General features: G+C 36.8%; 1 protein-coding gene across 1 annotated transcript in view; it reads right to left on the minus strand.

The window, feature by feature from the left end:
* Positions 1-2501: 2501 nt before the first annotated feature.
* The window catches only part of LOC119189043, a 31633-nt gene continuing 11469 nt past the window's right edge, over positions 2502-22665 (minus strand). The window contains exons 2-4 of the mRNA XM_037437689.1: positions 3769-3822; positions 2946-3073; positions 2502-2654 (exon numbers count right to left, since the gene is read on the minus strand). Coding sequence (XP_037293586.1) covers positions 2502-2654; positions 2946-3073; positions 3769-3822 — 335 coding nt within the window. The remainder of the gene's footprint in view (positions 2655-2945; positions 3074-3768; positions 3823-22665) is intronic.

The following is a 22665-nucleotide window of genomic DNA, read 5'->3' on the forward strand; positions in this document are numbered from 1 at the left end:
TTTGGACACGGTAGTGGAATTTGTGAGTCGTGACGTCACTTGACGGATTACTGCTGTCAGCGGGAAAAGTTACTTCGCAGATGGTTACATTAGGAGTATGAGGATTTTTTAGTTTCGGTTTCGTTTTGGTAAGGGATATTTTATAAGTTCAATTTAAATATTTTCTTTGAAGCACCTTCCGATACAAAGGAGCAAAATAAACTTAGCAAGCAGCCGTTACACCAGTTGCATTACTTCCTATGCATCTGAAAGTACATGCATATAAATAAGTACGGTCATCGGTCATATGTCAATTTTCTGAGCATAAATTATCGTATGACTAGCTAGGTACCTATCACATTCACATTCACCATGACTTTTTTCAATGCGGATACCTGACCTTGTTACCCACCATGAAATGGTGAACAAAATGGCACCTGACGGTATGAAACGAGTTCACCAATTATGTACTAGGACCAATAAGGCCACCGACCCACCTCAACCATGACTCCACAACAATAAGAGCCGAAAACAATGGGGCACCCTAATTTTCAAATAAAAAATGGCGGCGTCGTCTAAACAATGGTAAAGGAAACGGCCATCACGACTGCTTTTGTTTTAAAAAAAATAAAAGCGGCCATGATGCAATGTCAAATCGCGAATACCACCCCGCGGCGACGTAAATATGAAATTGGCGCGTAAAATGGCGGAGGCGATGTTTTTACAAACACGCCGGCGGTCAGGTGGTTTGGCGCGCTTTCACATCCATAGAGCCAGGTGGCACGTGACGCGGACAGAGAACATGTACGGCGGAATGGCCTTTACCTGTTTTATATGCTATATGTGGGCATAAATCAAAGCAGTATCATCTCATTAGTCTGCGAATTAGACTATGGGCTGTGAGGTTCTGAGTTCGATTCTCAAGACAGTCAATAAAATATTTTGTTTTGAATTTTAAAACTTTGACCCTTAAAATCAAATTTTACTTTTACAATGGCAAGGAACCATTCAACTTTAAAATATTATTATTGAGCATAAACATCAATAAAACCGCTGGCAGAAACAGTCAAAGGAAATCCAAAACTTGTATTGACATTAACTTCATTTAAAATAAATATAATTTTTTTCAGAACATAATAAATACTAAATGATTTTATTTACCTTAGACTTATTGATAATTCTATGACTTAAAAAAGAAAATGTTTGTTTATGCTAAACTAATGAACCCGTCGGATTTCTAAAAGATATTTGAGCAGAAATCTGTTCACTAGGCTCTTTGTACATATTTATAAAAATGTTTAAATGTTTGTTACAAGTAAACGAAAAATGGTCGAACACATTTTTGGCACATAGATAAACCATTTCTTGGATTAACATAACTCAAGCTACTTTTATGTCAGAAAAGTAAACAGTGGAAGTTTTACTTCAGGAAATCGATCAATGCTGCGACAGTTTACAATATTATATTAAAAGTATAATAATAGAAATTTACTTCATATATTTGAAAAATAAAATTCAGGAATTCAATCGCATCCATACCGTTTTTCTCATAAAAACATGCTTTTTTATAATTCATAACATTGGTAAAATTTATGTTCATAAAGTGGCACGATTTCCAACAGACCCGCATATATAATATATATAAGTAAGCATAAAATAATCATAAGTTAAAATACAATTAAATATATTTATAGATTTTAACCAATACTTACAAACACAGTGAAATGATTTATAGTCGTTGAATCATCCCCTAACTAGGGCCTAGCGCTAGACTATGCGTGTGTCTGCAGCGAGATTGGCAGCACACAGCGCATTCAGTCGCCCCACGCGGCGGCACAATGTCACTCAGACAACTCACATGTCATATAAACTTGTTAAGGCAATGAAAATACTAACATAATTACTTTAAGAGCGAATGAAAATCGTAAAGAAAAGTGAATATTTTTGGGTGGTTACCATAAGACCTATTTGCCTCTTATAAAATGCATAGTTTTTTTTATAACCTTTCCATTAAATCATTCCCTTTGTTGTGGTGGTCTTTTATTGTATAACCAGTAGAGTTCTGTAACCAAACCCAAGCGTAAACAAAATTTGTGGTTTTTGATTTTGCTGGTGGTTGAATATATTTTAGATCCGCCCGGATAATGACTACCGTACATCAGGTGTTAAAACCCGCCATAGTGTCCCATATAAGTGTGTCGCGTTCCGGGATCAACCTGTGTATATCTGGTGCTAATAGGCCTGGCATTATTGTGTCGACTATCCAGGGGTAATCATCTCTCGTCATCGATGTTCTATTGGACCCCACTATACACACCATCAGGTGAAGAGGGGTCACTTTGTTGTGACCGTCTAAGAAAAAAAAAGTGAAAAATCATTTATGTTTTCTGGGAAAGGAATTTCTTTTCAGTATTATAAATGATTCTTAATAATTTGAAAGTTATACACTACTGGTTTTTGAAAAAAGGCTTATTGAAATTACTCTAATTATAAACCCAGTCTTCAACGAATTCATTTTCGACCTAAGTAGGAATTAGGGAGAGTAATCCATACGAGTCGCAGTTGTCTGTGTTGCACCAAGAGTACTCGTACGGCCGCGGGCTCGGGCTGCGGGCTCTGTGCTCTTGTTCAAGCACCGACGGTGGCGGCAGTACATAGCAGAGGCGGTCCGTCGGCTGCCGCATTAATCTCATTGACTTGGTAATTCCGCTCGCACAGCGCCTTAACCAGACCCCACCTCGCATTATCTTTATCACGCCAGTAATTTGAATTTCACACGGTATTTTCTAAAACCTCCCCTCTGGTGCGGTAACGTCGCACGTCCAATCACACGCCAATCGATTAGGTCCTTACCCAGATTGGTTTAGGACTAATTTTCGTGGAGCCCACGTGTTGGCATGTGAGCCGCGCCGGTCGCCGGGGCGGGCGGCTGCGCGCTGACGTTTGGCGTTTGCCGGATTCATTACTGAGACAAAGCCGGGTGTGTGGGGTGAGGGAGGACGACATGAGGGATGCCTCCCCCGCGCGCGCGCCGCCCGCCCGCCGCCCGCGCCTCCCGCGCGCTCCCTCCCCGCGGGCGCCCTCAGCCACTTTCCTAAATCAGTGGCAAAGGTATTGTCTTGCGGCGAAACTTTGTCGTGGCTCGTAGGTGCGGGCGGCTGCGCGCGAAATTAACTATTTCGCGCTTTCATATGACGCGCCTTTTTACATTCATTCATGTATGTATGAACGAGGGGACTCCCGACTATTATATTTTTAATTATGTCTCCGTTTTCGGCGGGAGTGAGAGCGGGAGGGCTTGTTGCTCAATTGGTTACAAGCAGCTCGAGTTGCTGATATATTGGAATAACAAATCCATATTACAAGAGAAAGCATATATCTCTGCTTGAGTCTATGGCATGTAGAGCGCTAAGGAGTTAGTAATTGATCTCAGATTGTGGCAATTAAAGCCTGATTATGATAAAAATTATAACTAATTGCACATTAAAGGCCTGATTCCAAGTTTCAAGTAAATTTTATGTTACAGTTTTTGTATTAAATAGCCAATGTAGATACTACTTACTTTATTTTTATTTCTTTGTGAGCATAGATTAGAGTCTGACTTTTCCATGTGGTTATACATTTATGTGAACGATAGCACTTATTCAGAAGTTATGAAACGAGCTCTAAGACTGCTTGATTAAGAGACTAATGACACTCATAATACCAGTAGAAACTATTGTTTATTTCGTGCGTAAAATTATATGCAAACACCTTCACTTTTGTATTGAAAATTACAATATTACTGACCTGTGAGATGCGGCTGCGAGGTAGGGCTGTACGGCGACTTGATCTGCGGGAACCCTGCGAAAAACAAAACGTATTAGTTACCAGGTATATATACAGCTTATTGCTCATCGTGGTAGCCTACAATCAGCAACCATCGGCCGCGTGCAACAGAATAATACTAGCTAATGTAGAGCCTTAGGCTTTTTGCACAATGTCGGAGTAACCGCTAATTATTAAATATAATATAGGACGGCTAAATACAAATGTAAAGCCCCGAAATAAATAGTAAACTAACGAGTGCATTCAGAATGGTCTGAGTTATACATTACCTAGCGGATAACATGTACTTAAACATTGTAAAACAGGCCTATAGTACTAGACCGTATACTCGCTTTATGAAATTTTATTAACTAAACATTAACAAATAAAACATTGCAAAGGACCCATTGTACATTTTCGACACTCAATCTAGAACCTGGCTCGTCCGCACCAAATTCGTTCAATGGTATCTCGTTTACTTTTAAAAATCATAATAACAAGGAAGACAAGTAAAACGTAACACGCTGTCTGAACAGCGAAGCAAAATAAGAGAGTAAGCAAATAAAAATTGCGATTATTAATTAGAATTTTTAAATATAATCAGGCTTTACTTGTCACAATCTGACATCAAATAAGCAATTTAAGAGTAGCTCGGTCAGTTAGTGCAATCGAATATTTAACCACGTGTGAGAAATGCTACTAGTGAAATAAAATGCGAGTTACGACATAATCACTATGCTCCTGAAAAGAAATGTATGATTGTGTATTTTCTACAATTAATTACATGTTAGTAATCGAATAGAGTATATTCAGGCAATGTGAAAAAACTCTTTAGGTTTTTGAAATCAGCTGTTTGTTTCCTAAATAACCTGCCACATTATAGATATAACCAAACAAATTTTATACCTACTAAACTTTACAACGTTAATGTAAGACAGAAAAAGAGAGTTTATATGAGAAATGAATAGTCAAGCCGCAAACACCCTACTTCTTAATTATAATTCCCTTAAAATAGTTCAAATGTTTTAAATGATTTTGGAAATACAGAGTAGATAAAAATAATTACCTAAGGGGAGTTTAAATTCTTACATTTGTTAAGGCGAAGTTGATTACCCCATCTTTATTTTACCAAATTGAGACATTGGGGTAAAAGTTTAGGGGGCGTCCAAAACAAATACAAAATATTATACCTTTGAGTTACTGCTTCGTCGTCAATATAATATACCTAATGATTTGTTAATTAATAAGAAAAGATTGCTTTTTTCATGCGTTTAGAGGCAACTATAAAGTTTATATACCTATGTGTTCATATGAATTGATAAGTTACCAGTAATGATATTGATTATGGAAAATAATTAACAATTAGGTATTGTTATACTTAATTATTGCTTATGTATTAAGCTGATTCCGATTCAACAAATTAACTACAAGTTATATCGGGAAATGCCTGAAAAAGTTAAAAGTGCAGCAGAGCATTTCTCTATTGTCTCTATATTTTATTTAGGTATACTTCAAAAGGATCCTTTTTAAGAAAACATATTAGGCTTCCTTTATACACGCTTACTCATAATTATAATACGGCAAACTTAAATATATATTTAAAAAAAAAATACGGCAATCTTGATGTAATCAAAGCCTTACACTACGAACTGTTTATGCTAATATCTATGGTATATTATTCATACCAACATTTTAATTTTAAAAAGTTTATTCACACCTCCACTAAACTGTGCGCACACATTTCAAGCAGTCAAGCGTTTGCACAAAAGATCAAGACAGCAAATTCACAAATCAATGACGTAACGTAGAAAAACTTGTAATATGATACAGGACTGCCCAAATCAAATTTCGCCATAGACAATGGAGCGGGATCGGCGAGAAACTAGTGGGACAAAGAGCGAATACTTGGGGCTTAGAGATCCTCAAGACTGTGTGTGAATCCAATCAAAATAATGTCTTTTTGTACGGTCACAGGAATGTGATCTCACTGCGCCTGAGAAGTGGAGGGGGGTCAAATATAATTGCGACTGACGAGAGATGATTACCCCTCGACAGTCGACACAATTATGCCGGCCTGCTGGATCCGGATATACACAGGCTGATCCAATGGTGTTTATTTTGAAAATTTACAATCATGTTCTTCTACGAGCCGTTAAATACACCGACTCTACCAGACTGTTCGAACTTGTAAGGATGATGGACTCAGCTGATGTTAAGATATTTTGTAATTATTATACTGATTATAAGATACTTTTAATTGGCCTTCTCTTACTATTATAAATTTTAGTATTATCATAATCATCAAATAGTTAATTTTGTTTTTCAACCGCTTAATTTAAACCGCTTACTTTCAGTGTTTTAACTTTCAGTTAATTTATTGGAATCAATATTGGTTATATGTAATAATTCATCCATAATACAAATTAACTCCTAATACCTAATATGAATATACAGCGGCGTCCCTCCGCCATTATTTATGTCTCTATTTCCATTTTCTTCAAAAATATAACGTTCAGTTCGGGTGAAGTAATGCAAACGATTTGCGGCTGAATTTGGGAGAGGAGCAGTGAACCGCAACTCACCCCCCCTGCCCCACCCACCTCTCCTTGTACCAAACACCCCCGTCGTACTCTAATTCTGTTATTTATTTGGGGTCCTCGCGGTACAATTGAAAAACTTATAATTTTCATAACTGTATTTTGGTTTATGAAGATTAGATGATCTGAAATCTATGTCCGTTTCGATAAACCCTAACATATCGTTGGATGGAACAAAACACTTTTGCACTATGAGTGTAATAGTGTTATATTTACCTACCTCCAGAGTGTGCTGGTGCGTGGTTAACACACCTAACATAATATAAACTGACGAAAGTAATTATAAATTATCCAAAGGTTTATAACGCGTATATAATATGGAATTGCAAATGTATAATTTATATGCTTTCTTATGCTTATTTAATAGTCATGTACTTAACTTTCTATTAAAATAGAAATCAAAGCAATATACACTTCAAGAAAAACACAATAAAAATAATATGCGGAACACTTTAAACACAATAGCGACACTCGAGTTTTTCCCAACTGTCCGTCTAAGCGGATTGTCGTACAATATTAGAGAAAAGAAACACAATGGCGGAGTTAAACACTTCCTCAATTACTCCAAGTGGGATAAATAAAGCATTACTTGCATTGTGTATCGGCGCATTGTTGCTGCCGACCCGCGCACAGCGCCGTAATCATGTCTTCAACTTGTGGAGGTGAAATGCTTGTGAATATCGTCTTAGGCGATTGTCTGAGTTATTGAGAGTTTTAGGTATATAAAAGCATATATTCTGGGCCCCTCTTGTAACGCGACACGTATCAGATTATGTGCATTACCATACACATAAAGCTCTGAATTACGAAATACTATACTATACTGGACATTTCAACATACCACTAGTACAATCAAAAGAGAGGTATCTACCCAATCGGTATTATGATATACTATCAAAGAATAGTGTATAAAGAAAGCTATATACACTAGCTTAGAGGACGATAAAAAAATACTTTAAAATGGCAAACAATTGACATTTATTTTACAAAATCGATTAAAAGGTACACTTCCCTAAACAGAAGTACATCCCGCCCACGCTACAGCAAGCGACAAAAAACGCGACAATAGCGCGCGAACAATGCTTAAAGAGGATTACATCGCACTCGAGCCACTTCGTGTAGTCGCGAGCCACTTATCGGTGTTGACTCGGATTAGTGGCGCACTCCGACGCACTCCCGCGCACTACCCGACACTCCTGCGCATCGATCAATCCTCGGCTTGACTTTAGTGACAATAAGCCTCATCTTACTCTACTTATGTATTGTTTTTAGAATGAAGAGAGGGTTGACAAGTAATAGCCACATTTTTTGTGGTTTATGAAAGCCTAAATGAGAATCGTTATTTAAATAAGATGACAACGATGCTTCAGAACATGAAGTTATTCATTGTTTGTCTAAGAATGTGGTTGTTTGTTTGGGGAAAACATAAATATTTTATAATTCCTTACCTTAGACATGTGACATACGATGTTGCATGAAATCTTGACATATATTTTTCTAATTATTGATCGTGACTAATGAAAATGTAAGAATTTGTTAAACTGAATAAAAAGAAGATTAAACTAATCATTGTTTTATCACTCATTTAAATAATAATAAGTCATAAAAACGCTAATTAGATCCTCTGATTAAAAATATTTATTGGTAAGACTCAATACAATATAAATCTCTATCACATCAACATGGTACACTGTAAAGCGAATAAATTATTGAATTCAATACTCAATTGAAAGGCGTCGTATAAAAGATATCTCGGCTCGTAATTGGTGGTGGCTTTGTCTATTCGACAGCGCCCCAGCCCACTCAATCAACTGGTCATGACAAGTTAATGTAACTCTTTAACGTTATGGGTGAGACTGGCATCAGACGTAGCGAGTCAGGGCGGTGGTGTGAACGTGTTTGAGAATGTTCTAGGCCAGTCAGTGAGTCGTGGATGGTAAGTGGTAATGGATGGTGACTATAGCCCATTAATACTTACAATGTCACAAAAGTTATAAATTTTTCGACAAATTATGAGAAAGATTAGGGTAAGGAATAGGTCACAATGAACATCTCTTATAACACGATTACAAACGTGTCATTCGTCACAAAAGGTAGAGCAACTGTCCGAAAATAGTCAACCTATTTTACAAACACGGTACGGTCACTGAACGGACTCTGCGCGGGTATGTGTGTGCAGCTTTATATAGCGACTCTTTAACGCAATAGTACGAGGAAACAAATTAATAAGGCCTTTATTATGCGAGCATGTTTAATAGACTCATTGAAGAAATATGAATATAATTATATTTGATTGGTTTATATGTTTGTAGGTTACTTTGGATTAGTTATAATATTTTTTATGGTTAATCATCGTATACCGGTTATTTTTTTGTGTATTTAGAATCTAAATAGTAATAACTAATACACTTTCATAAAAAAAAGTTGTAAATTGAAGTATATTAAAAAAGTGTGGTTTATACCATTTTAAAGGGTTTTGCAAAACTACTGCTGTGTTTACTTGGCCCCTATCTGTATTTTCAGCTTAGTTTTACATGTGCCTCCTCGTTGAGGCGTTGAAGTGAGCCAGCAGTCGGCACCCACGCCGCGGCACGTACGTCGCAGGCGCGCGCCCGTACTCGCGGCGCACTACATTCCCGCGAATAAATTACCGTTGATATATTAATTCGTTAATTCGTGTCACAATTCATTAGCACGCGAGGCTGTAGGGCGCCGCCATCTTGGTTTAAACGCCACATTTGGATTCACGACACGTCCGCGCGACACTCGTGTCGCTCCCCGCGCCACTCCGCGCCACTCGCGCCGCCTCGCGCGCTCCTGTGAAGTGACCTTTATTATTTGACACTTTTATTTAATGTACGCTAATTTAAATTTGCCGATCGTGATCGTGGGTTTTAATTACTGCTGATTTTTTGCGAATGGTTGGTCTTTCGCAGACGCTGGTTTCGTGACTATGTTATACTAAGTTATACGTTTCAGCCAATTATAGACTAAAATGACAAGTGTTTTTGGAGAAAGAGCAGCTACTATATTATGTATGCGTTAAAGCTTTTGAAGACGATAGTTTAATTTAAAATATTTTTTAATAATTCTACATAAATCGTTATCAAAATTAGATTCGATATAAATATATATCAGATAATTCTACATAAATCGTTATCAAAATTAGATTCGATATAAATATATATCAGATAATCTTATTTCCTGTTCATTAAAAAAATTCTTTAATCCCAAATGATAAATAAATGCGGAACTATGAATTAATTACAGTCTTTTTAATATTTTTCCAATATAAAGCAAAATGGATATAGGATCTTGTTATAATAAGCCAGCGATAGATGTGACACCTTACACATTTATAAGACTCCATCCCCATCCAAGAGAAGTTGTTAATACCAAATCATAACGAGTTACAATATAATATAAACACAGCACCGTCACAGATGAGAACGGCAATCAATAAAGAGCACATGAAATCAAGGGTCCATACCGGTTAATAGCCGACCTCAATTCCTCAATCATCCATTACCCAATAAAAGTTCCATCGCTCCCAACTACACGGTGCCAATAAATTAATATAGCGGGGGTGACTTAATTAAGCCTCTGTCGCGCACTTTGTGGCGCAAGAATGCGGCTCGGCCGTCGACGCACCGCGCAGCACCAGCCTTACCAGACCTCTGGAATTAGCAATTCATAATAAATCGCTAGTTGTATTTAGTTATTAATTTTGGAAAACAATTTTACTCGTACTTAAATTAGCATTAGAAAGGTGTTGAATGTTAGAAATGCGTAAACCAGTCAGTCATAATTATAACGCCTTCAATAACCACTAAAGCCAAAAAATAATTTAACATTACCTATATACTTGTTACTAATTTTGAAGTCGGTGCGAAATAAAAATTAAACATTGTTTTCGTGCATTTGTTCATGTATTTATCTAGCTTAACTAGCAATTTTAGTACATAGTGTTAGTAAAAATCAGTATACCTTGAGGACATCGTTGATGACATCATTATAAGAGTTTTCTAATGCATCTCCGAAGTCAAGGGTCCAACAACAATGAAATTTATATGGGACCATACGGGAAGCACCAGCTTTCAAATAAAAAGAAATAATTAAAATCGGTTCACCTCAATTGAGAACCTCCTCCTTTTTTTAAGTCGGTTAAAAATAGTCGGTGTTCTGGTATATGGGCTACTTTTTATTCTGAGGGAGTTCACAATCAGATTTTACCACGAACAAGGTCTTTTACTTGGGAAGTGGAACGAGTAGAAGCTAGAGTGTTATATAAAATTGGGTTTGAAAAACATTTGTGTTGTTCAAGGTTGGTATTCAGCTACAGATGCGTTCTTTATTACGTATAATTCGAATAAGCCCGGCAATTTTTAGATGCAATAATTTAATCAGATATACCCTCAGGAAAAAAGATAGTTTATAATTATTTTTGGGACTTAAAATCGACTGTGTGATCACTGTTTGGGACTGAATAAGATAGGTCTTTTTTCGATTGTGATAATTAATTGAAGACTAATTCCATTTTATGAATTAATATATAAAATTCAGCTTTCCTGTATAACTGAATACAACTTTATATTAACAGTATTATGTAGATTTAATACTAACGTAACATTACAATTTCACATTTACATTCTTAGCGGGATAGAGAGATATGCAAGTAGTATTAGTGTTTTTTTTTACTGAAACTCTATACAATGACGCAAACATATAACTTTGTTGAAATTATTACAAATTTGAACAAGTAACGAATATATTTTGAATCGATACTCACTGACTTCTAGCAAAGATTGAACCTAGAAACACACTACATTCATAGTCCATTCGAAGAGGGATTCCGCATCATTGCCGCGTTAGTTTGGCAGTTTCCAAAGCCAAAGCAATTAGACACAATATATCAGTGACATGTGAACGAAATAACGTGTTCCAGGGCTTATTCTAATCCGAGAGGGAGCAGGGCTCAGCGCGAGCTGGCCGCGCGGTGCCGAGCGGTGGCGTGCGGTGGCAAGCGGCTAATGCGCGAAGCTATTCCAATTACGGCGGCCGGTGGCGCGGCGTGCCCTCCGCATTTCGCCGGCTAATCCGGTAACAAAAGGCCTCTTATAATTGGAGATGCGAGCTAAGTCGCCGCGCCGGGGTAATTGAAATTTTATTGCAAGTATTTTGATGGAAGCGGTTTATTAGAATGGACGCCAGCGTGAGGGTGTCTTCGCGTCGCGTGAGCTTCGTTTGTTATTTATTGTCTAAGATTGGTTAATATTGATTTATGGAGTTATGAAAATCCAATTACATTTTCAACCATTCATGGAAATAATCCAAAACATCATGTTTGTTTTCAAAAAGAGTTTTTATTGGCGTAATGGCTAAATTGCAAAGGTGTGTGCCTAATAATATCAAGTAGCACCTACCTGCTACTGTGCAAAGACAGTCCTTAAACTCATATTAAAATAAAATTAAGGTTTATGACATTGGTTTCCGCTACGACGGCTTTCTATTCCTTAAATTAAGATTCATAACAAAAAACTTAACACAAGATGATGTTTTTATTTGTGGTGCGTTTGGTATTTAAAATTAAATTTTCGGGATTCAATTATTGTATATAAAACACAACTGGCAGTCTTTTATTAAAAAGCCGACTCATCGCAGCACCACGAAGCGTCAGAAAGGTATATTTACTTTAGAATTATATTATTTATCTAAAATTATCTTTCCTAAACAAACATAGCGGTTTAAAACTTGAGTGTAAAGGTAAGTGGCAGTAGCCTGTGTAAACACGGGATTCCGCGAACGAGCGACAAAAACTTGTTGAGTTCTTGCAATTATGTTCTCAACGCATCAGCAGCCCAGGTTATATAGAACAAACGTGTGGGGATCGGAGCTGTCCGGGTGCAAGGATAGGATATAAGAAACTGCTTCGCCAGACTTAATTTTAGATTGTTACTTATAAGTAAAAAAAAACTTCCCTTTTTTTTTCATTTTTCTATTGCTTTGATTGATGAGACGAGCTTGCCGTTCTCCTGATGGTAAGCGATACGATCGGCGACCGCCTATAAATAGTAGACACACCATCCAATACCTTGAATTATAAAGTATTGTTTGGTATTCCTCTGCGCTCGCAATCTTGAGATATGAGATGTTAAGTCTTATTATGTCCAGTAGTTACACTGGTTCATGTCTAAGTTTTCTTGTGAATAATCAAGTTCCGAAGTTGAGATATCTCTTAGTGGACATTTTAGGCACCAGGATCAATAGATTTTTTTATATGAATTATTTAAGAGTCAACCCGTGGATTTTTTTTTCTAAATTTAGAAATAGACACTTTTCTTAACATTGCTGATGGTTGGGGTTATGTATACCATTATAATACATTATAGGGACGGTTTTAACAGACAAGTAAATTCAATATCTCTGTTAACACTTTCTGAATTGAATGCCTCTTACAATGCCATTCTTATCCAACCTTTATAACATGTTTAAGGGTTAACAACAATTGATAGTTTCTCAATGCGCCCTTCACACATTGTGTCTATCACGTCACAATATTTTGGCAAGAGACTGGGTGATTTAAACTAAAAGACACGCCCTGATTTATAACGTGTACTTATTTTAATGATATTGTAGCTGTGAATATATGAATAGGCGGAGAGGTTAATGCGGGGCGTTTGGGATCCTACGTTGGTGGTACTAACAGCTTTGAAACCCAAGCTAACCCTTGGATAGACGTTAGAAAAATACGAAGCCTTACTTGTAGTTTGTTAGCATCAGGCCAGCATATGTTTTGGCTCATCGTCTTCTTGTCATGCAAACCTGGGGAAGACAAATACTGTCCAGCCGTGGAACGTTTATAGTTTAGTAAAAAAGTATAAAATATTTTTTTTATATTCTATAGTTTTAGAAGGTAATTGAGTTTATGGACTGTTGGTAAGTGACCGGATCCAGCAATGGCTATGATCTACAGATCATCTACAGACAAGTGGTGTACCATGAAGCAGCAAACCAGCTGCCTCCCGCGCAATAATTCTAAAGATTTTTTTTTTCTTCTTTTTATTTAAGGATGGCCAAAATGTCATACGATAAAATTTGTTATGAGTGTAACAATTAATAATAGTCATAATTTAAATATTGTCACAATTTATATACTACCACGGCATGCACAAGAAAAAGAATAAATGTTACAGAGACAAATATTTTTTTTTATTATTTTAATAATTTGCATTGTCTTAGCAGCTTAATGACAGCGTACTTAACTTTGCTTGTGCATGATGAAGTACTATATTAGATTCTTATGCTAAACTAACGTATATGAGTTGCCTTGATTAAGGATTCGACCTATTAGAAATTAAATAAGTATGTGTGCGAGAAATGAAATAAATGTGTACATAATGTACAGAAATCTAAATTATGACCTACCAACAATTGCTGAAGAACATAATGACATATTAATTTCCGAATATTTTACCACAGAGTTATTGCAGATTTTACCAATTCCTGTCCATTATAGTTGGCGTTAAACCGTTGTTTATTGTGATTTTTTAAACAAATTAATTCGTTAACCAATCAGTTAATTGATCGCGTTAATTGTATCCAGTGAGTTATTATTAACTCGGCGGGCGTTTGTCAGCGGCGCGATGGCTGCGGGAGCTCTTTGTTTTGTGCCGAAAATCATTCACTAAATAATATACCGGCACACACGCCAAAACATACCTTATTGATTGTTATTTAGGTTTAATTTACAGTGACAATTTTCAGGAAAAATAATATAAATCCCGTACAAAGGAATTTCAATCGAATGTCGATAAAGTTAGGTTTAATTTCGCGTGATTAGAGGCAGAGAAAGGAACGCTCGCTGCTGGCTAGTGATGGGCGGCGGAAGATTTGAGTCGACTCAATTAATTAATACTAATTGGGCTTTAGTATTGTTATTAACTGACGTCTCATTCGTTTTGTTACCATTAAGAGATTCACTTCAATTTAAGATGTGATGATGAATATTTTTTTCTTTGAAATTTACGACTTTTATCGAATAAATTTTGACAATTTTAGTCCAATGTCATAGATATCAGTAATTAGTGATGGTATAACAGAAACAATCCGTTTAGGTTGTATGCCTATAAACATTTTCAAGTAATTAATACAATATAGTAATTGGCACAGTAAAGTGAATAGCGCAAAAAGCTTTTTAAAACTAAAAAAATATATAACTAACAATATAAACACATCGTAGCTCTATTAAAGATTGCCAGTTAGGTTCATAAAACGTCAACAAGCAGTGTATTAAATTATAGGTTTAATATATATAAAATATCATGTCATTGTAGAACATCCTAGTAAGAATAATGATAAACCAAACTCTACATTTACTCAGTTTCAGCAAGACGTTTGAAACTACTCCCAGTATATCCCCCTGATTATGCAGCATCTAACAAGAGAAATATAGACACCGTCACCAATCTCTGAAAATGACACAGACTTGAATATTGTGTTTTCAAACTCAGTTCGTTTTTGTAGTCTCTACTTCATGTGTAGAACATGTGCAAATGGAATTTGTAAGAATGTATAAGATGTGTATTAAATTCTAATAAGATAATTATTGAATCAATTGCCAATTGGAATATGTCAGAAGATCAGATGAGCACTAAGACTATGACAAGCTCAGGTGAGTAACGAGGCCGTAGAAGTACTATGTTCTTCAGTATTTCTCAGATTATAACACTCTTGATTACCTCAACTCAAGGCCATAAGCATGGGACAAAGGTGTCACTAGTATCTTACTGACTCCCAAGGTACAATGTCGAGTAACATTAGCTTGGTAGTCTCAGGTTATAAAACAATTTGAATTTATTATTTAATACCTTTTATAATAAAGATATATGATATATCTTGTAATTCTAAACTGAAACTCCCAGTGAAAGTAGGATTCTGATAGTCGGAAGGTCCTGAAAGCATGCCATATTGTTTCTATATGTCTAGAATATTATATTGCACATACCGCACATTGGAGTGGGGCAAAAGGTATCTGGAATAACATGTAATTTTGACTTAATTGCTGAGAATCTATTTAATTTTCATAGTCCCTATTTATTCTAAGTAAATATTGAGTGTTTTTATTATATATTCTTGCATATTATTAAGGCAATTTATATATTTCGTTGCATTATATATATTTTTGTTCTCTATGAAACATGAGGTAACTCTTTATTATTTCCCGCTGTTTAACATTAACTTCATGCACTAATGTATTTTCGTCCATCGCGCTCGCTTTACACAAGTTGGTAGACTTCAAACACTGCAATGTCTATAAAAATTCTCTGTTCACTATTTTTCTTCATCTTTCTGGTGAGAAATATGTAGTAATTTATACATACGTAACTTGGAACCGTCTGAGTTGCCCTGAGGGTCGAAAGCATGACTTTCTTCTCAACCTTACTATAAAAATGCGATAAGACAATTGAAATAATAACAACAGCTCGCGGTCCGCCCATCACTAGCGTGCTAGTGTAGGGGTCGAGCGGTTTTAATAGCAGGCAGTTAGGGACCTTTGTAGTACGTGTGAAGTGCGCACTAATACACACCACTCTTGCACTCCTGCCACCAGCCGGTCACAATCTCCCACCCGCCCCGCAACTTCACCAAACACTGATGCCAGCGGAGGGAATGCTCAAAACTCCGCGGCTCAATGTATTCTGGTCGCATCTCCGAGTCCTTGCTAGTTTACGCTGAGCCGTCCAGGTTCCTGTTTGCAGTATAAAAACGGGCGTGTGGAAGCAGTATTTGGGGTCGTGGTGCGATGGTCGCGTCGCACAAACCGTGAACACACCCGCAGGCGGATCGCGTTGTTTGCGAGACTTGCCGAGCTCTGTCTAATTTCGGAGTTTGATTATGTGGGATTGCATATTAAAATGAATATGGGAAAAGAATTAAGATAACGAATATTTAACAAGAAATACTTTTATAGAGTTTTAAGAACATACCTTAACTAACGAAATATAATTATATAAATATTATCTATTGCTTTCAAATTGACTGTAGTTCAATAATATGCATCAAAATATACTGTGCAGGTCGATATACCTTTGTGACTAATGAACTATCTAGTCAATACATAAAGGTGTTAAATTTTTTGATAACAATAATTGTGGAGTGCAATAAATTGAAACTGAACCATAATATTGGTATTGTTGATCACAACACACTACAAGTAGAACACCTAAAAAAATAACATCACTAATACTAAACAGGTTACATAAAATGTAATTTGTTCTATAAAAAAGACGATAATAGCACATATTCCCACATTACATAAGAACTAACAAGTTAACACTTGACTGACAGTAATACTGCCGAACAATCACCCAATCAGCGGCCACCAAAACTCGAAGCCACAAAAAAGCACCGCGTGGGTGCCACGTGGGCGCTATTGGCCGTGTCCGACCGCCCTCTCTCCACCAAGCACCTCACCATCCACCCATCCCGCCGACGCTGTCCTATGTACAATCAATGAACTGAAAACTGGACGGCAAAACCAAATCGATGTTAGTAAGGTCTGTAGGTCAAAATTGATCTAAAGCATTGTTTATCACCAAATTGAATTGGAAATCCAAACTAGTAAATGAGATTAACAGGTCTTTCGACTAACAGAACAAGCTTACAAGCAAGTAAACACTTACACCAGAATTTTGAATTTGAAACTACTGATAACACTAATCGAAGTGATTTTTTAACTGCAATTATATCCATTGATATGTTATATATTGCTAAATAATATAAAGCTGCTACTTCTCAGTTAGAAAAATTATCATTTCATAGTGCAGGTATACGCTAACTAATTTAGCCCCATAATAAACTAGGGTTTTATGAAACAATCAAATAATATTTTAAAATAGAAACTGATTTAGTATTATGCATAACAGTGAGCATTACTTAGTATGACATAGTAGATTAAGAAATGTAGAGTCCTTGCTCCCGAGTTTAAAAAAGTTTTCAGAGAGTGTTAATAATCAATAATGGATATTCGATTGATTTGACGTCAATATTTGCTGCACTTTTTGATAGATGCCATATTTTCATGTCCGGATAAAAAATCATTTTGTCAACAAATATTTTGAAATAGGAAAAGTACAAAACCGAATTATCGTTAGTCCCTATAGACTGCAAATACGAGGATTTAAAAACTTACGAAATAAAAATAATTTTCACTTAATTCTATGCGAAATCTTGGTGATATAAAAGTAGGAGCGGGAGTGCGGCGGGCTCTGGCGCGATTGTGCGGGCGCGGGTGTCGGCAGAAAGGTTAATTAACAATAAACCGCCGCTGCCCGGAGCGCTTCCGCCCTCCGCCGCCGCCTGCGCCGCCGCCGCCACCGCTCGCAAATTGGAACACCTTTATTTAACACCGATCTGATACACTACACCTTTTTTTACCAATTAGTTTGCAAAAAGTACGCGATAATGTGCCATTTGCTCATTCTGATGAAGACTCGTTTGTTATAGCTACTTTTTATCGCATTTTGGGAAAATTTCACTGACTTACAAATATGAAAATTGGTTTTAAATTGACTATTGTCTTTACCTAAAAAGTTGAGATGGAAAGTTTGATAAAGAAAAATCAATACATTAAACACATATATTTAGTGAACTTTACTCCTGTGCTCTCCAAGGTATAGGCAAGATATTTTCATGATAGCAAATTAGAAACGTATTAATTTAGTCTTAACAACATGTGATTGTAACGTGCAATCGTAAAAAAACAATGATTAAATCGAGAGTTGAAGAAGGTTTGTTTATCCTCTGACAGTCTCACTGGCCATACGGAACGCAGCAGCAAAAATGCACTCTACATCAGTTTTGAGATAGGTTAACCATCTCCGCCGAATAGACCTACACTGCAGATCAAATTGTCTATATCTTGTCTCTACCTCTAGTTGCTGCATAAAAACGACTGCCACTAAAACTTCTGACAAAATCCTAGTTCTATTCAATAACCACCAACTCCATATCTATAAATAAAATCAACGTAAATATCCAAAAGCGGCGCGTCTCATAAACACCACCAGTTTATCTCTGATACAATTTACGTTTGCTCATAAACAAAAAAGCAATCACAGTGGGGCTCGGGCGGCTCGGCTCTGGCGACAAAAATCCAAGGTTTTCATTAAAATGCTCCACTTAAGCGGTTTGTAGTGGGGGGAGGTGAGAGGCGCTCGGAGGAGGGGGGGGGATGTAGGTCTGTCCCTCGAGAGCGCCGGTATTCGACTAATTAAGTTTAATTGTGCCGCGACTCAGTGGCCCACTGCGACTAGATAACTTAACGCTACTTAGCCGAAAAAGAGGGCCCTTTCGCAGCCTCTAAACAATATTTAGTTTTATTCATGTTGATTTTGGGACTCGGTTTGATGCAGACGTGTTATAAGAAAGAGCGTACAAAAGCTCGAGCTTAATGTAGAGTCTATTTTGGATGCAAAGTTCAAGGCAAAACTCGTGCTTTTCGAATCCAAAAAAATACTCTAATTTTCGTTCTCCATCTGGAAGTTGATTCTAGGATCTTACTTATTAGACAATAGTAGCTTAGCAGTGGCTAAAAAGTCGAAAACTCCAACAGCAAGAACCATATTGTTGATGCAATACCGTTGAATAAAGACATATTTTACAAGGATGAACTTCTGGCGTGAAGTCATCCAGAACTATTTTAAATCCTCTATTTTGCTTACCGTTAGCTAGTCAAAGCATAAAAAATAATAACCAAGACCTCTGCAAACACGAAACCATCCAAAACGAAAAAGACACCACCGTAAAATATTTACACCAAGGAAAGCAATTAACGTGGGCTTAATTCTCCAAAATTTAGCACTTACCCCGTGTATGGGAGCAGCACGCATTGTCGCGTGCCAAATGCTAATCGCGCACCCTAATGGCGCCGGCTCCAAGGAGCTCAAATAATCGCACACAACCAAATTAAGCCATCTTAGGTTAAAAAGTCCAAAAGTGGAGTGTGCCGGGGGCGGAGGGCGCAGGGTGGCGGTCGCGGGGCGCGGTATGGATTTTTCGGGGTACATTATGGCGCGGGCTGTGAAAACAACCGTTTAGAAATGATACTAAGCCACTGGAAAGGACATTGCCTGTTTAATATCCTATTTTATAAACGATAATTTATTTTCTTTTTTCAAAATTGAATTCAGTAATTACTAAGTGGATTACGTCACAATTTACTATTTACAAAGCTTAATGTTCATAAACAATATAATTTATTAACGATTATGTTTCTATAGTTCTCTATAGGAATTTCGTGGGTGTGTGAAGTCTACCAATCCGCACTAGGCCAGCGTGGTGGACTAAGGCCTAATCCCTCTCAGTAGTAGAGGAGGCCCGTGCTCAGCAGTGGGCAAGTATATAATACAGGGCTGATATTATTATTATTATATATGTTTCTATGAGACTGGTCTTGACGGTCAATTAGAGTCAAATTTCTACGACAGATAAAAACAAACTGTGGCAGAAACATAATAAAATTGTAAAGTTATTGGATAGTCGTATATAACAACTTCAAATATATTTGGTAAACTTTATTGAATGACGAGACAAAGAAATAATTCAAGGACTTTATTTAAACTTTTCCATAACTTTTAAATAATATTGTGTTCTATGCTAGTTGTAGTCCTGTAGTTCATTCATTGTTATCTGTACTCACTACTTAGAATCTGAAATATATAGGTTTTGTACTAAATTTAAAAATAAAGAGATATTTAATTAATTTGTTTATATGTATGCATACATTTTAATTCATTAAATTAGCATTCTTATTGATTTCTAATTTCATTTTATTGAACTCAATTTGGCTTCTAGACATACTAAAATGTTTTCTTCAGGTCAGTGATTTTTACAAATCTATTTTCTATATTCCAGGGTACAAAAGTTTTAATATCTATATATATAAAGGAAGTCGTGTTAGTTACACTATTTATAATTCAAGAACGGCTGAACTGATTTGGCTGAAAATTGGTGGGGAGGTAGCTTAAAACTAGGAGACGGACACAGGATACTTTTTACTTTCATATAAATCTGAAGAGTTTGTTTGTTTGAACGCGCTAATCTCAGGACCTACTGGTCCAAACTGAAAAAATATTTTAGTGTTGGATAGCCCACTTATCGCGGAAGGCTATAGGTTATATATCATCACGCTATGATCAAAAGGAGCGGAGCAGCACATGGGTGAAGCCGCGAGCAAAAGCTAGTTATAAGATAAAAGCATCTCGTATTTACTACAGCGCGCTAATACCTTAGGCATCGCGCAGACACTGTCAACTAGACGCCGAGAAACACTATTATGAAACTGATAGTTGCTTAAGTTCATGAATGAATAGATTAGATAGAGATTTAGATAGCTTTGTTTTTAAATTTAGTTCTAGAGACAAAAGTAAGGACACTATCTGACTTAGTCCAGACCTATCTAGCCTAACCTTTCAAATTGGATTCATTACAATTCTATCTTTAATATTGAACGCAATGTCAGGGAACCTGGCAGAGAACTCTCTTTTAAAATTATCCTCCCTGCCCTAATATTGTTGAAGCCCATGCCCCATAGTAGGATTATATGGTAAGAGAGAGAACTTAAATTATATGTGGCTATGTGACGTAATAAAATATGATGAATATAGCTACCATTATAAATAATGGCAAATTCGGTAATATTCTCCCGAAGAATGTCGAATGACTTATACGACAATAACATTTGCATAGAGCGCACTCTGTCGCCGTCATTTTTATTCTAGGAGCATCATGACGCACAACATGGCTAGCAACGTTCAGCGACTAGCACACACCAATTATTTACTGATTATTTTATGCATCAATAGACTGCATAGATGTTTAGTATTTCCATCTGTATTTACTATTTAGTGTGTTATGAAAACCGTCGTGAAGTGGTTACTTTGCTTATGTATTACTTAATCTTTATAGGTATATACATACGATGATCATCATAAAATCGTTGCCATCTACAACTACTAAAAAGTTGGTAATGTTGCCACACATGTTGAGCATCATGTTGCTCAACACAATGATTTATCGCGCGAAACCGCTCGTCTTAAAATAAGTACCCAATTTATATTCATGCCAGAGGCTATTATTATAATCGGCTGCCTTTTCACCAGACAGAGACGGAAGATACGCTCCGCCACGTGTTAAACAAGGACGGGAGAGGCGGTTATTCGGCTCCGCTGAAATATGGGTGAAAAGTTAGCTTTCTATTGTATTTTTCGGTGCGGATGTGAGGCGTGATCCTGTTTTATACTTGTATTATGCTAATGGATTTTATGTGGATTATGGTGTTACTGAGTTCTTGAGTCGCCGGGTAGAGTTAGTGTGAAGTAATTTTTGGTATTTCAATCGAATGTAAAGGCATCTTTAGGCGTTAAATTTCGTATCATAAGGAAGTAGCAGTATACAGTCGATTATATTATGGTAAAGTGAGTATTTAGGGGGACTCTTCTCCATAGCATGGGATCTCCATGCCTAACATTATATTGGACATTGAGATAATTAAGGCCTTCACATTTTTTTACTATTTCTAATGTATAGAAATGAGGTATTCATTTGAAGAAAATACGCTAAGCAATATGCAAACATATTGTGTAGCGGTTTAAAGGATATTGCAACCAGTGGAAATCCTGGATATTATGTGACTTGAATGTCGAATATCGTACGATATATGTGCAGTGATGCTACACCTGTACTTCAAGAGTAAGTATTGCGCATAATTTATAGATAGTTTATAGTAGTGTTTTCGAACTAATTTATTGTCTCACATTTTAGCTTAAAAAAAACATTAAAGTACAATATTTTCTCAGTATTGTTGAAACAGTGCCACAGTAAGATTCGAGTTGTTGACAACCAGACAGCACATACATGATAAAAGTACAATTAGACACCAACGTGCCAATAAAGTGCGAGGAATCAGCGCGGCAGTCGACACAAAGCACATTATTAATTTGTTATACAAAGCGCTCAGTGCCGAGAGCGCGGTGTAAAGGCCGCGGGAAATCTCGCGCCTCCGAGAGGTCGAGTGTCCTCTATTATTGTACACTAAACCTCACCACGCGATCCTGCACCTTAGCCCGCTACAACAGAGTTTAATTTCGGTGCAGCGTCGAATAGTTTCGTTTTCAGGCTAATTAGAAGCGAGGGAGGCGCGGCGGGTGACTGAGCTGACTGATTTTGTGCCGTAAGTCTTGGCCCGAAGGACGCAGTCGGTGCGCGTCCCGGCGACGCGTTT

Source organism: Manduca sexta, chromosome 11, assembly GCF_014839805.1.
Source record: "Manduca sexta isolate Smith_Timp_Sample1 chromosome 11, JHU_Msex_v1.0, whole genome shotgun sequence".
In the NCBI taxonomy this organism is placed as follows: Eukaryota; Metazoa; Arthropoda; class Insecta; order Lepidoptera; family Sphingidae; genus Manduca; species Manduca sexta.